This window comes from Hyalella azteca, unplaced genomic scaffold, assembly GCF_000764305.2.
Source record: "Hyalella azteca isolate HAZT.00-mixed unplaced genomic scaffold, Hazt_2.0.2 contig6395, whole genome shotgun sequence".
Taxonomy (NCBI): Eukaryota; Metazoa; Arthropoda; class Malacostraca; order Amphipoda; family Hyalellidae; genus Hyalella; species Hyalella azteca.
In genome coordinates this window covers 16,414-32,505 of record NW_025936558.1, presented here as the reverse complement: position 1 = coordinate 32,505, position 16,092 = coordinate 16,414, and the positions used below count along the sequence as shown (strand labels likewise).

The 16,092-nt window shown below is 41.5% G+C and overlaps 1 protein-coding gene across 1 annotated transcript; it reads left to right on the top strand.

The window, feature by feature from the left end:
• Positions 1–3,880: 3,880 nt before the first annotated feature.
• On the top strand, positions 3,881–11,506 carry LOC108674971. The gene is made up of 8 exons (XM_018162962.2): positions 3,881–4,129; positions 5,091–5,215; positions 6,204–6,315; positions 6,649–6,861; positions 7,738–8,621; positions 8,799–8,862; positions 9,396–9,561; positions 10,124–11,506. Exons 1-8 carry the CDS (start codon positions 4,000–4,002, stop codon positions 10,281–10,283), a joined length of 1,854 nt encoding a protein of 617 aa, XP_018018451.1. The 5' UTR covers positions 3,881–3,999; the 3' UTR covers positions 10,284–11,506.
• Positions 11,507–16,092: the final 4,586 nt, after the last annotated feature.

The following is a 16,092-nucleotide window of genomic DNA, read 5'->3' as shown; positions in this document are numbered from 1 at the left end:
AGTTAACTGGCACACGAACCACCTCCACCTGCCCATGCTCTAAAGTCTTAATTTCTAGTTCACTTTTAGCATAACCACTCACAAATCACACCACTTTTATTAGTCTTTATCCATAGTTTGTTTTGCTTACTTCAGTCACTTGTTTTGATTAATTTTGTACAAGATCCCTAATTAATTTTATAGAGAAATTGTTTTATTATCCTTTCACTTTGATAGTTACCTCTAAATTCATAAGCAGACAACGAGTTTGTCTCACCCGCTAGAGACACACGGTAACAGTGTGACCAGGTGACCGAACCTTGACTGGATGGAGGCTTTCCAGGGCGCAGAGGGTGGATGCAGCATCGCCAATATATGGGTTTTTAAGCCCTAAGCGTCGCCGGGTAATTTTAAGATGCGTCGCCGGCTAATTTTTAATGAGAAGCCATTTACGCTGAGTAATGAAAAACTATTTACAAGCCACAAACTTATTTACAAGGTTGCATGCACATGTTACCTCAAATAACTAATTTTACCCTAAAAACAGTCCGATTGTACAGCAAGTGTCAACTGAATGTGTAATAATGCAGTCTGACTGCTCTAATGTGACCGCAACTGCGTAATCGTAAGCTTGATGTTTACATTTTTTTGGCGGGAACTCCTTGCAACTGATTTCCGGACAAGCTTCACTGCATCCTGATCCATCCAACATATTGGAAACAGGAAACCTTACTTTTTTTTAATAGTTGGCCAAAGACTGACAAATATATTAAATGTAAGAATTTCAATCTAAATGTGTCGGCAAGATCTTCTGAAGGCGTAAATTTTGCTACTGAAGCATCGCCAAAGATCTTGCAATATTCATCCACTCTCTGCAAAGTGGGAGGCTTTCATGGGGTGGTCACCCGGGGGGCAGAAATGATACGGAATGAGGTATGGGAGGGCGCTGGCAAGGAACTAGGCACAAGCCAGGTCCAGATGCATGGCTAATGGGAGGATGCCAGTCTCCTGGTGAAAGTGGGAGATTGGGGCCATTTTGAGGCAGCCAGTGACTAGTCTCAATACAGTGTTTTGGATTATCTGCAGGCTGGCAACTGCTGTGCATGAGGCAACAGGGTACCAGATGGGGGCTGCGTAGTTGAGGATTGGGCACGTGATAGCTTGGTAGGTGGCAATAATGTCCCCCTTGGAAAAGCCCCAGTTGGTACCAGCTAGGGCTTTTAGGATGCAAAGAGAACCCGTTGCTTTTGTGGCAATGGCTCTTGCATGAGGGGAAAATATGAAGTACGTATCCCAGGTAACGCCCAGGATTTTAGAGGTTTTATCCAGGGGGATGACACCGTTGCAGATAGTGGCAGCAGGTTGGGATCAAAATTGGTGGGTATCTGGTGTGAAGAGCGTGACTGAGGATTTACCAGGAGCCATGTCCAGTTTCTTGGCCACCGACCAATCCGATACGTTCCAAAGGAGCACAGCAAGCTCAGCCTCAGCAGCATTGAGCCTTGGGGATGACACGAAGATGGTCAGATTCTCCGCATATGAGGCTATGTTGGGGGTCGGAACTGGGATATCAGAGATGAAGTGATTAAAGAGGGCCGGTGAGATGACCAAGCCCTGGGGCACTCTGAAGTGAACAGCCCTGAAAGGCAACTGTGTTCTGAGATAGAGGCAGGATGCCAGCCTGCCTCTAAGGTAGCAGCACAGCCAGCGGACCAGGTTATGATGTAGGTACAAGAAGGAGAGGTTATGATGTAGGCCGCGATCATGCTCAGAAGGAGTAGTCCGAGATAATTAAACTCAGACTTTTTATGAAATTATTTTTCTAATAAAATATTCAGGCAAATGAAGAGCACACACGTGCTGTTATATGACACATATGCAATATAAGTATGCTTTGCTTCTGGTAAAAAAAATACGCAGCGCATAGGCGCTAGTAAAAAACCATCAAATAGCACACGCATGAAAGCGGTATAGACGATTGAGCAGCACACACGAGAGGCAGGACAATTAACAGAGCGTACGAGCTAGCAGCTGACAAAACATATAATAGCGGTTTCAGCGTTTAGTAGGCCGTAGGCCTGTCACCGATTCTTAACCTCGAAGAACATTCACAGCTTGCTGCATGTCTCGAACTCGCAACTCACTGCTACAATTCTGCAGTGCTTAACCGCCCGGCCTCCTTGCCGATTCTGACCAGAAACTGGCGCACAGAGCTGGGATCGAACCCGCGCCTCTCTGCTCCAATCATGGTACTCTGAACTGTAACCACTGGGCAACCCTGCTTAGACTTACTTATAAACGTGTCAAGCAAGCGAATAGCTTAGGTGCTAGTGGTAGAAAATTAGTAAAAAAAACTGAAAGCAAACTCTGCTTTCGACAATGAACTATATAAACTTCAACAATAAACTATGACCTGTCAATACTTTTCTAATAATATGGAACGGAACACCAACAATTTCTTGTAATGAATCCATTAACGACGATATAGACTAGAATCAATCACAATGAATAATCGATTACACAAACAATTCATAAAATGACAGAACAAATGTAACACACAATTAACATTTGACACACAAATGAAGGAAAATGGTCATGGAATTCCTAATCTGAAGACCCTGTGAGCTCTGCCAGACGAAACAGCCACATGAGCCATGCTGTCGTGCAGATTCTAGTCAATGCTTCCTTTAATGATAATATAACTTTTTTTCGCTCAGCAAGGTAAATGTAATCAATATTCTTTGTTTTTAATCAATTTGTTCTTAACTGGAGCCTTTGCTAACTGAGGTTCTACCATAAATGCGTTTTTGGAGGTGTCCCTAATAGCCCCGGGGGGGTGTCCCGAGTAGCCCCGCCGTGCGGAAATGGCTGCCATTTCTTTTTGGAATGAGATAGTCAAATTCTGTCAATTACGTTTTCAAGCCGACACCTGGGTGCAACTTTTATGTAAGTAAAATTTTTTAATACGGCTAATATTTTTTTTTGCTACATACCTTAGCAGTTGTAACTTTACAAAATATAGTTTTTCACCATTTTTTTCAGGAATTTTTCAAAGCAAGTAAATGTAGTATTTTTCAACTTCCTTTATACTACATAGATAGGAAAAAAAATGTTGACGTTTACGCCACTATTTTTAGTTTTGCAATATTCCAATTAGTTTCGCTACTACAACAGTTTTACGACGTGTCGGAGGCCTGTCCCAAGTAGCCCCGGTTGACGGTACCCTATCTTGCGGAAATAGCTGCCATTTTTTTAGGAAGGAGATGTGCCAATTTTGTAAATCAAGTTTTCAAGCCAACACCTGTGTGCAACTTATGTATATAAGTACAATTTTTTAATATGGCAAATAAATTTTTTTTTCTACAGACCTTAGCAGAGGTAATTTACCAAAATCTCACTTGTCACACTTTTTTCATGAATTTTTTAGAGTTAGTAAATGTAAGATTTCTTAACTTTCTTTATGCTTCAGAGATAGTAAAAATGTTAAACTTTATGCCACTAACTTTAGTTTTGCAATATTTTATTTAGTTTAGCAGCTACAACATTTCTACGAAATGTGGTATGACTGTCCCGATTTACCCCGCCCGTCCCTTATTACCCCATTTGACAGTACATATATTCTATTGAATTTTCTTCTTTGTTTTCAGCTAGATTCAAATCATTGCCAAAAATTCTGAGAAGTACACAAGTTCATTTGTTTTATATAGTACTACAAATAGATGATTTTTTTTATGCCCCATATTTTCTATGATCTTTATCTTATTCTTTTATGATTAACCCATCACCTGACATTAGTTTGTGTTGCAAAATTTCAAATCAGAAGATAAAAGACTTAGGATTAAGCTGTGTAATTATTCACTTAGTGGATGTACTATTAGTGAAGATTGCCCAATAAATGCAAATCCTTACTTTGACTTCATTTTGTTTTTGTATTTTGCAGTATCCAGTTTACTTACTTGCATAACCTAAACCCTAAAGATCTTAATAAACGTGAACAATCTTTTACCATAACCTTCAATCATGTCAAGTAGTACATTTGAGTGCCTTGTTGTCCTGCAACCACTACTTGACTCTGCTGAAGAGAAAGACTGTATTGCTGAGCCGAGCTCTTCTCAAGGGTGTCTTGTTGCTGGTAGAGCAAGTTCTGAAGGTGGGCATAGCATTTTCTTAAGGCTTAATCTGTAATTTTAGGTTTTATGAATTAGGTAGGGTACCATATATGGTAACTTGGAACTTCTACATGAACGGATTAACCACTTTCTGTGTGTTGTTTTTGACAGTTCATTGTTGTGAGAGATCTTGATGCCTTGGTAACCAAATTAGTCAAATATAATACAAGTATAAAGTAAGTGCAGCAATACCGTAACAGCCCTGGTTCATACTGACAGATTACCTGAATCTAGCAGTCAAATAACTGCAGTATTTGAAACATTAACAACCACTATAGATAATCAAATTAAAGGCATCATTGGAGGAAAAGAAAAACTTTGCCACATCACCCCTGACTCAGATCCACTAGGAAGAAACTACACAAGAGAGCTGTACCAGAGTAACATGACCCTGCCTCTTCCAATCATCTGATCTTGATTCACTTGGCATCACTTCCTACCATGAGGAACGAATAAATTATGAGCATTTGAAGAGAAGTGGCTCAGACATCAAAATTGATTCACTTTTAACATCAAATTAAAAGCAACATCTCTGCAATTAACATTGACAAATGGAATATGAATCATACCTATTTTGTTTTACAGTTTGATAGTTTTCCTACATACAGTAATTTTGTTTTCAACTGTACATCATATAAAATTTACATGCAATAGTGCCTATATTTGTTAATTTATTGCCCATTATTTTTTCATAGTAATCTGTCAAACTTGAATTTCTACATATGTTGTTATCTGCTTGATAAAGGGTAAAATGGTAAAATAGGTATGTTGCTACATTCAAACCATGTATCCACACAAAGGAGATAGCAAAATTCCTTCCCTTATATTGAAAGTATTTATGGCTGAGAAGCATTTTTAGCACTACATGCCTTCTAGTTGAAGAATGTGTTCTTGTCAATAAATTTCATACCTACTTCATATTTAAAAATTTTTATTGTGCAGTTATGAATGCTGGTGCTACACCTTCAATCATTGAAATTGCAAGTGATAACATCAAGGAGGAGTTAGTGGATGACATAAAGGTTATATTAGTAAAAGAGGAACCATTATCAGATGAGACTGTGGTGGTGAGTATGCTTATGTGTATTTAAAGTATTAGTCAGTCCACCTATCTACTACAGGTATTGAAAGCAATTCTACATAATGAATGGATGGATGGTTGTTGTTGCTTTTTTTAATAGCCCATCCTGGTAGTGGCAACTAGGTAGGGAGTGGTGATGGATGATGGTAGAAGTTGCATTGACCTACAGTTTTGTGATGGCAGGAGCACTGGGTTTGAATGGTATATGTAATAAATTTTAATTAGTGTTTTATGTGTGATGAGGTTATGGTGGAAATTTTTGTGCTCTGATTGTGTAATGTGAGGCATATGAGAGAACGTCTGGTTATGATGGTGATTCTAAATTAGGAGCTGAGAGATCAACTTGGCAAGAACTGGTAAGAAGTATATTGCAATGATTGTGTTTTTAGGATGCAAAAAATATGTGACTGGTATTGAGTGGAAATGCATATTTGGATAGCATTTGGAGGCTGAAATTGAGTGCAAAAATATATTTTGATGGCAGGTGGATGTTGAGAAAGAGTGCAAAAAATTATGTGGTGAACATATAGAGGCTGAGAGTGAGTGCAGAAGGTATTTGGATGGCAGGTGGAGGCTGAATGAGACTGCAAAAAGATACTTTAAATTTAAAAGCATGAGCAACACAGAGCAACATAGATTCAACATTTTCATGCAGGCAGAAAGAGATTATGAATTATACTTCCAGCTCAGAAATTATTCAAATTGTTATTAGATTGAGTTGCATGCAGTTTCATTCCATTCTCCAGTTCATCATTATTTTGCTGAATTTATCTAATTACAAGGAAACCACTAAACTGCATGGTATCAATTGTTTTACTCATGCATTTCTTTAACTTTTAATTGCTTATATTTTTTTCGGCAATTTAAAATAGTTCAGGTGTGCATAGTGCTCAATAAATAGTGCAGGACCAAACATTTATTTATAAATTGCTAGTGTACAAATGCATTGAGGTGATGTGTGTTGGGGTGAGCAGAGCAGCAGCAGTGAGTTGTCATCTGCTGGTGGAACTACAGCAGCGGCTGGTGGCGGTGACCACTTTTCTGCATCATCCAGCTCCAGTCAAGTCACGAAAAGGTCGCAGCAAGGTGTGGATGCTAATTAGTTGCGCAAGAAACTAGTAAGCATATTCACTGACTGTGAATACTCTAATGCAGAAATTTGGCAATATACTTACTAATCATCAGAAATTGTGTGGTACTGATGATGCTCAATTCAATTGGATGCTAATTAGTTTTGCAAGAAAAAATTTTGGCATTGACTGCAAATATGCTTACCCTAATGCTGAAATTTTATCATGTGCTAACTAACCATAAAAAATTGTGCACTGATCTATGATCAAATAAATCATATAAGATAATAATAATAAGATAAGTCATAAGATAATTACCACACCTTTTCACAAGTTATTAATTTTTCAGGCGGCAAAATTCACTCGCTTTCCCCAATTGAAGAACTAAGGTTTGTGATTCAGAAGCATTTATGCCTCAGTGAGGACGTTCTAGAAGCAGTCATGCGAGCCATACAAGAGGCTGGAGCAGAAAACCTGGACGACGCTCGGGAATTTGTTGTAGAGAAAGATCTGGCTGGCATTCTCAAGCCTGTCCAGATACGAAAGCTTCTGAAGCGATGGTGTGAGTATTTTCATCTTAATCCATGTTTTTGAAGATTAGGTCTGTCTCTTATACACATCTAGATGTGTATAAGAGACAGGCTCCAGTCAAGTCACGAAGAGGTCGCAGCAAGGTATGGATACTAACTAGTTGCGCAAGAAACTAGTAAGCATATTCACTGACTGTGAATACTCCAATGCAGAAATTTGGCCATATGCTTACTAACCATCAGAAATTGTGTGGTACTGATGATGCTCAATTCAATTGGATGCTAATTAGTTTTGCAAGAAAAAATTTTGGCATTGACTGCAAATATGCTTACCCTAATGCTGAAATTTTATCATGTGCTAACTAACCATAAAAAATTGTGCACTGATCTATGATCAAATAAATCATATAAGATAATAATAATAAGATAAGTCATAAGATAATTACCACACCTTTTCACAAGTTATTAATTTTTCAGGCGGCAAAATTCACTCGCTTTCCCCAATTGAAGAACTAAGGTTTGTGATTCAGAAGCATTTATGCCTCAGTGAGGACGTTCTAGAAGCAGTCATGCGAGCCATACAAGAGGCTGGAGCAGAAAACCTGGACGACGCTCGGGAATTTGTTGTAGAGAAAGATCTGGCTGGCATTCTCAAGCCTGTCCAGATACGAAAGCTTCTGAAGCGATGGTGTGAGTATTTTCATCTTAATCCATGTTTTTGAAGATTAGGTTATGTCATGTTATGTTCAATCTTAGAAACAGCTCGTTTAATAAGAAACTTCTTTGTTCAAAAATAACACTTTCAATGTTAAACTTCTTTGAATACCTTTGTAAGAGTAAATTGAAATATGATTTCTATATTTCCGGTGTAAATTGTTCCCAATATTTTTTTCAATCTTTTGTTACAGCTGAGCCGGATACAGTGGAGCTCGTTCAAGTGGAGCCTGCTGTGCCTATTACACTTCATTGCCCTGCATCCAACTGTGACCCCTCCTGGCCATTGACCTTGGATCTAAAACTTGATTCATTAGAAGCAGATCTGAAGAATAACATCTATTCGCAGCATCGAGTCGTCGGTAGACAGCGCAGAACATTAGTGCGACATATCTTGGCACAAGTTCATAAAGTAACCAAAAAACCATGCAAGAAACAATTAAGAATAATTGCCTCTCGCATTCATTACATGTATCCCAAAGCCATAACTGACCACATTGATGGGAACATTATTGGGACAGGCTTTGAAACTTTCCTCAATCAGTTAATCAATAGAAATGACAACTACCAGAGAAAAACGCCCTGTCTGCTTCCAAAACCCACAGGAAATCATGAAGTTGTCTCACCCACCATCACGGAACAACAGGAGTGTGGATCTGTGTCAGAACGCGCAGCTTCATTGAAAAGGAGTTTCGTCGATGGAGCCAACTTGTCAGAGTTTATGTCAGCAACTTTCAAGCTTCAGCGAGCCGATATTAACTCAAAAACAGTTTCAGATGTGATGGCTGAATGGCCAATGCTTAAAACAAGTGCTGTAATTTTATGCCACTTTGAAGAACTAACTAAGGTCCCTCTCGAACAGTCTTTCAAAGAAAAAATACCTCAGTTTAGTGAGCGCCTTGTTGATTTCACGACTAGCGATTCTTCTAAACACAGAGCCAGAAGCACTGCCATCTACATTGAAATGTTGGAAGCAACCTACGCCACAGGCTGTCATGGCGGCTCCTACTTGGGTGTCCTGTCGCTGATAATGCTTCATCTAAACGAAGCTGTGGATGCACTATTTCCTCTGGTCCATGTTAGTTGATTTCATATTTCACATTATTTTTAATTCTGTTCTAGGCATTTCTTGTACTTAATAATTAATAATTTTGATTGATTCTATCTGAAAATGACTTGTGCTGTTTATCAAGCCTTGTTGTAACAAGCTAATTCTACAATTCTTCCCACTTATCTCATGGAATCTTTTTTGTAGGAGCAAACTCTTCCTCACGAGCTGCCGTTAGCAGAGGCCACACGACCTATGCTGTTTGTCTTTGGTGAGTTGGGTTTGAATGTTATCACAAAATGTCTATGATGTTAGTCTCAATGTGCTGTCTGAGTTTGCTGTGTTTGAATGTGATCAAAAAATGTCTGATGTTAGTCTCAATGTGCTGTCTGAGTTTGCTGTGTTTGAATGTGATCAAAAAATGTCTTTGATGTTAGTCTCAATGTGCTGTCTGAGTTTGCTGTGTTTGAATGTGATCACAGAATGTCTTTGATGTTAGTCTCAATGTGCTGTCTGAGTTTGCTGAGTTTGAATGTGATCATAGAATGTCTTTGATGGTAGTCTGAGTTTGCTGTATTTGAATGTGATCGCACAATGTCTTTGATGTTTTTCTCAGTGTAATACCACTACCAGAGACTTGACTCGATAGTTGATTGTCCAACCTTGCAAGGACATACGTTTTAAATGCTGTTAAAAGGTTTTGCTGAAATTTTATGAAGCTCAGTTCACAATATCTAATTCGTGATAATAGTCACTTCTCATTACTGAATTCTTGATAAAACATTTCACAATGTTGCCTGTTAGGTCCGTCACTAGTGCAGGCGCGCAAGACGGTGCTCGCCTTCAACCAGCAAGTCGTGTGTGAAGTGTCATCTCCACTTGAGGGACTAGCGACGCTCTTCGCTGCCTACTACGTCTTCAAATACGAGTACCCGCCTTCCGCCTGCGCTACACTTGAATTACTGCAGAGGTTAGTCATTTCCCATAATTGATTGACTTCTTATGAGGAAAATAATCAAACCAATCTAGAAAAATGCACAAATAAATTCCTTCGACGACTTGAGAGAGCATTTTATTCTATACATTAGTTACAACTTCTTGATGAAATCTAAACCCCCACGGTAAGGTTGGCTTCTTTAACAATTATATTGACTGAACCTGCGCCTTGGAAACCGAGAAGCATACACCCTAGACCAGATGGATCAGGCTACGAGCCTGAAACCAACGACGAAACCTGACACTGCAAACCGAATATTGCACCTTCGGCGCGAAATAGACGAAACTGATCTGAAGCGCTAGAAACCTCTCTCCTACTACTACTACTACTACTACTTAATTTGCTCAAGTGATAATCTTCTAATAATGTGTTTAGTATCTTCTCATGATGTGCTAGTTCGTTCGAGTAATACAAGGTTACAGTGCCACTTGCAAGCATCAATACTACCTCTATATTTACACTTCTTTTGAAATTAAGACATTTTTTAGCGGTCTATCCCCAAGGCAGTTTTTAAACGAGTTTTGACTTTGCGCAGGTACTGTGCAGGATTAGATTTCGTACCCAGGCAAATGAGACGCCGAAGTAGAGTGCATCCACGAGTGGTGAAGCTCATTTCCGACATCTCCGACCATCAGTGGAGGACCAGAATTGAGGAGCGCAGATCTGTGTTCAACCAGGAGTTATCTGCAGCATAAATTCAGTGGACTTTTGTACATAATTATAATTCTGTTATAAATAAGCTCTCAAGTGATATTAGATCTTAATTGTTGTAATTTTATGTATAAGCTTCTCTATATGTATAGGTACCCGTTATATTGGAAAACATACTTATTGCCAAAAAAACTCAAATGTTGATCTGTTGCCATGAGATATTATTATGGTACCCAGGTAATCTCATGGTTAAAAATAGAGTTCAACATTAAAAGGTTTACTTAAATTGATATTTTGCAAACAAAAACGTTAAATTAAGCGGTAAAAGTCAAGAGGAAACGTACTCTGATTGCAGCCTTTTCATTTCTTCACCACTAGGCCATTTAAGATTGTCGATTATATATCTTCTTCTCTCATTGTGCTATCACTCGATTACTATTAATGCATTGGGAGTTTTATGCTTCTGTCATTAATGCCAGCAAACGATTACAAGGACATAGATCGCTTCAAGAAACGTGTTTAAAGTTAGGCGCTTGATGTTCTCAACGGCTCGTGTAGGTAAATCTACTTAAATTAAACGATCGTCACTTTGGATATAGGGTTATACTGTATATAATAATAGGGTTTAATAAATATAATGTGTCAGCACCGCTTTCCTGAGCGCGGGCAATCACTCCTCGCCTGTCATGGATAAAACGCTAATTTTGTGGCATATTGATTAGGCGGAGTGTTCCTAAGGTGACAGAATATTTAATGCTGGTGAATGTAGCTGAAAAAAATTTGTGAGGGGGATTCTAGGCATGGGCATTTCTCTATCCTCACTTGGGCATTTCAAGTGAGTCTATACTCGTGAGAAGTCTGGAGACAACAACGCGTTCTTAACCCTCTACCGCCTGACATGAGTAACCGGAGCAATATTGTCACAAGGCTACTTCACACAAAGGATACGTTCTAGTGAGAGCAAAATCTTGCACTGATGTGTGCCGCCACGTACAACTTTAAAATGTTCTCTGTTGCGTACAAACGTCCTAAATTTGCTACGCTAAATAGTTTATGTATAATCTAAGTTAGAAGTTATATTCCCGGAGAATGACATACGACGGTAGAAGGTTAAGAGCATTGTTCTTGTGCGCCCCATCACGGAGCTCGCGGTGCTTGACTGCGAGTCTCGGTTGTGGAGTCAAGTTGTTGTGTCGGCAGGATTCCTTGCATTTTCTCATGCGTGTCTTGATGGTGTATCAGGTGTGACATGTTGTGCGATCATAGTTAGGTTTGCCGCTACGTGTACTTGGGCCACTACGTTTCTTGGTCCGCTACGTGTACTTTGGCCGCTACGTGTACTTAGGCAGCTATGTAAACTTGAGCGATTTATGATGGTATGGCCACTGGAAATTATGCGTTTTAAATAAAAAATGTAGGCGTGCCATTCCATCAGAATGGCATGAAGGTGAGGGGATGCTGGTCAATTATGTATTGATTATAAATGTCTCGCTCTATCTGATGGCCTTGTGTGGTGATTGCAGTGAACGATAAGTCTTCAGCTTGCCAACGGAAAAGCGTTTAGTTATAGGCTTGTCCCTCGTCTACCGTAAAAAAGTAAAAAAAAAAAATTTTAACTTCCTCAAAATCAGTTAATACAACATCATGTTTTAATGTTAGACCATGCACGCGTGCGGCAACTTTTATGCAATTGTTTTGATTTTGGAGTTAGGAGCAAGCTTGGAGTAATAAATAAATTGAATAACTGCTCCATTTACAGTATTTCTGGGCTCTTGGGGCCGAGTGTTCTCACTTGAGACGCCCTGAAGTTAACAACGTCTAAGGTTACAGTAGCGAGAGAACAGTTACGACCACAAGAACACCGCCGAACTACAGCAGTGGAATATTGTAGAAGTAAGAGCTACTCCTCAGTATAATACAGTTGAAGTAGGAGCTACTCGATGGAGTACTGTAGAAGTAGGAGCTACTCCTCAGTGTAAGACTGTAGAAGTAGGATCTACTCTTGTGGTATAGACTTGTGGGTCTCTAGCCGCTGAAGTGCGGCCAGTCTAGTTACCAAGAAGGAAACAATTTTGGTTCTAGAAAATGATATGAATTAATTCGAAGAACATCTTCTGTAAATAAACTGATGATTTAAATCCAAGTGACGGTGAAGTTGGCTGAGACGTTGACATTAAACTAATTAGTTACTCGGGCATGAATGCTTCCAGTCCCAGCCTCAGAAGTCAGCACCGACCAACCTCCTTCGAACGACTGGGACAATCCATTGTCACCAGATCACCTGGAATCTTGGAAAAACTGGAAAGTGAACCTAATTGCAACATCTGGGTTCGCAGTGCCTCGTGGTTACTGCCCCCCTGAATTTGGCGAAGTAAAAATGCGCGAACTGCACAAGGTGCGAGACGTAAGGACCTACGCAACAAAAACCAAACCTGTACCCAAAATATTAGTTTACGACCCCGGTGGAAGAGATGTATGTGTGCTTCACCCTTCTGCAATGCATCTCCTGAAAGACTGCAAGATTTTTGCGAAGAAACCGTTTGAAGATCGACGAAAGATACTTCTTCTGAATGGTCTTTGTTTCCGATGCCTCGGGAAACACAGGCAATCCGACCTATGTCTACCCGTCATCAACCTGGCCAACCTGAACCCTGACTTGCCGTGGATGCCGGCAAGTGCTTATTTCAATCTACTTGTCGCCAACCTGGCCAACCTGAACCTCAACTCACCCTGGACACCGGCAACGGGAAGGTTCCATTTTGAACCTGTAACCTGGCAAGCCCAAACTCCCTGCGAGTTGACAACTTACCCTGGACACCAGCAAGGTTTCGTTTTGAACCTGTAACCTGGCAAGCCTGAACTCCCTGCGAGTCGGCAACTTACCCTGGACACCGGCAAGGTTCCGTTTTGAACCTGTAACCTGGCAAGCCTGAACTCCCTGCGAGTCGGCAACTTACCCTGGACACCGGCAATGGCAAGGTTCCGTTTTGAACCTGTAACCTGGCAAGCCTGAACTCCCTGCGAGTCAGCAACTCACCCTGGACACCGGCAATGACAAGGTTCTGCCTTGAACCTGTAACCTGGCAAGCCTGAACTCCCTGCGAGTCAGCAACTCACCCTGGACACCGGCAAGGTTCCGTTTCGAACTTGTAACCTGGCACACCTGAACTCCCTGCGAGTCGGCAATTTACCCTGGACACTGGCAAGGTCCCGTTTCGAACCTGTAACCTGGCAAGCCTGAACTCCCAGGGAGTCGGCTACTTACCCTGGACACCATTAAGGTTCTGCCTCGAACCTGAACCTGGCCCAACTTTGCAACCTGGCAAACCTGGAGTGTGTGATTTGCACCTAAATACTGGCACCTGAAAAATTATGTCTAACATGGAAAATGAGGCAAGGAGGCGCCATGCGCCATCTATGCATCTACTGGAAGAGCAGGTTGACACTGCTCGAACAACCCTGCAGGGGTTACTGGACAAAGTTTTTGACAACATGGAACCCCAAGAAGTGACAGAAGTCACTCAAGCAATAAAGGACGCCTACAAGTGCTATAAATTGAAGGCAATGATCTTGACGAAAAGGCTCAAAGACACAGGGCACACGGAACGATCAAAGGATTTGAGGACTGAACGACTTGCCTTCAAGGAGGAAGTCTACGAATGTCTCTCTCTTCTCCGCGAACTGGAGAGAGACATGGACCCCGAAGATACCTCTCAGGTATCAATCACAGATACTACTGAAATGTCTTCCAAATCTCGAGTTTCTGCTTCCGAGCCTGACTTGGATTTAGTTCCTCCTCCAGCCCAATTTTCGGACAACCTGAACCTCAAGGTCTTGCCTACTGAAAACAGAGCCTCACGAACCCAGTCTCACCTTGATGAGCTTGCTGAGCTCCCAATACAAGAAAACGATCTGAATCAACCTGGCTCGAACCCCATGGTGGAACCGCCTCCACCACTGCCCATTTCACAACAGCTCTCCATACAACCCAACACCATTCTTCTCATGCACCCCAATTCAGCACATCTGTGCTCCCAGGCCAGTGAGAAACTTCACTTGGAACCCACCACCAACAACAACCTGCAAGCCCTCCCAGCCTCAGAAGTCAGCACCGACCAACCTCCTTCAAACGACTGAGACAATCCATTGCCACCAGATCACCTGGAATCTTGGAAAAACTGGAAAATGAACCTAATTGCAACATCTGGGTTCGCAGTGCCTCGCGGTTACTGCCTCCCTGAATTTGGCGAAGTACAAAGGCACGAACTGCACAGGGTGCGAGACGTAAGGACCTACCCTATAAAAACCAAACCTGTACCCGAAACATTAGTTTACGACCCCGGTGGAAGTGACGTATGTGTGCTTCACCCTTCTGCAACGCATCTCCTGAAAGACTGCAAGATTTTTGCGAATGAACCGTTCGAAGATCGACGAAAGATACTTCTTTTGAACGGACTTTGTTTCCGATGCCTCGGGAAACACAGACAATGCGACATGGGCACAAACTTCATCGGCAACTTCAACCAGGAAAGGCAACCGTGTCTCTGAACGATTTGGAAACAGAAGCTCAAATCCGCGGCCGTCAATGGCAATTCAATCCTCCCAAGGCTAGCCATCACGGCGGAGATTGGGAGAGGAAAATTCAGTCCGTAAAGAATATTTTGGATGCGTCTCAGTTACTGCTGGGACCGAGAAGTCTTTCTCGCGACGAATTCACTACCTTCCTGGCAGAGGCCACCTCCATCGTCAACAACACGCCACTAAGCGACATCAGTGAGGATCCGAATGACCCCGTCCCTCTGTCTCCTGCTATGCTACTCACACTGAAATCTTGCCCGAATCCCGCAACGTTAGAAGAATACACCGAACGCGACATTCTCGCCTACGGAAAAAGGCGTTGGAGACGAATCCAGTACCTCGCGGAGCAATTCTGGATCAGATGGCGTAAAGAATACATCCAAAGTCTTCAGCCAAGAAGGAAGTGGCTACATCAAAAGCCTTCCCTGAATACTAGAGACGTTGTCTTGCTGAGAAACGTAACGACCAGGAGAAATCACTGGCCAATTGGCCGGGTGATGGAGACAAAGCGCAGCCCCGACGGTCGGGTACGAACAGCCACAATCCGCGTCGGCACCCCGGGAAATCCTTCCTACGCCCTATCACCGAGCTCGTCCTGCTGATGAGCGGCAAATGATCCTCCAGTCCTCCTGCATCCCCCCTTTACTGTACTGGATTTGCGGGCGGGGAGTGTGCTGGAATAAATCCCAGCATTAGCTTAACTATTTGTTTTAGTTTTAATATTTTTTAGTATCCGCGTACACGGACAGGCTCGTTCCGGGTTTTTTAGAAATTTTGGCGGTTAGAGAAGCGTCGATCCCTGTTACTGGGATAAACAACGGTGTGACGCGTAGACGAAGCAACATTTGTGAGTTATTTTATCGTGATGTGTGTTTATTTTTTCTGAAACTGATTTTCTAGCTTGCTGCAATATCAAAGTGATTGTGCGAATTAATCCAACTGTATGATTTCTCAATCGTTGCCGACTAACGTTTCATAGGAATTACTATGAAACGACTGAATTACTATGAGGAATTACTATGAAAGATGGACTGAAAAGAAGTACAGTAAGATACCAAATATCTGTATTTCATTCTCCGCAAACCATCTGCGGCCTCTGGCTATGAGGCCGTGTCATATGTAACACTCTCGCATCATTTCGTTCACTCTCGCATGCCGGAGTATATTACTATAATAAGACAGAATCCGTACAGCTTACAGCACCCAAAATGCAGCACAGTTTTATCCAGTCAATCTTCATCTTTTTCGTCGGATGGAAGTTTGAAATTTACACGC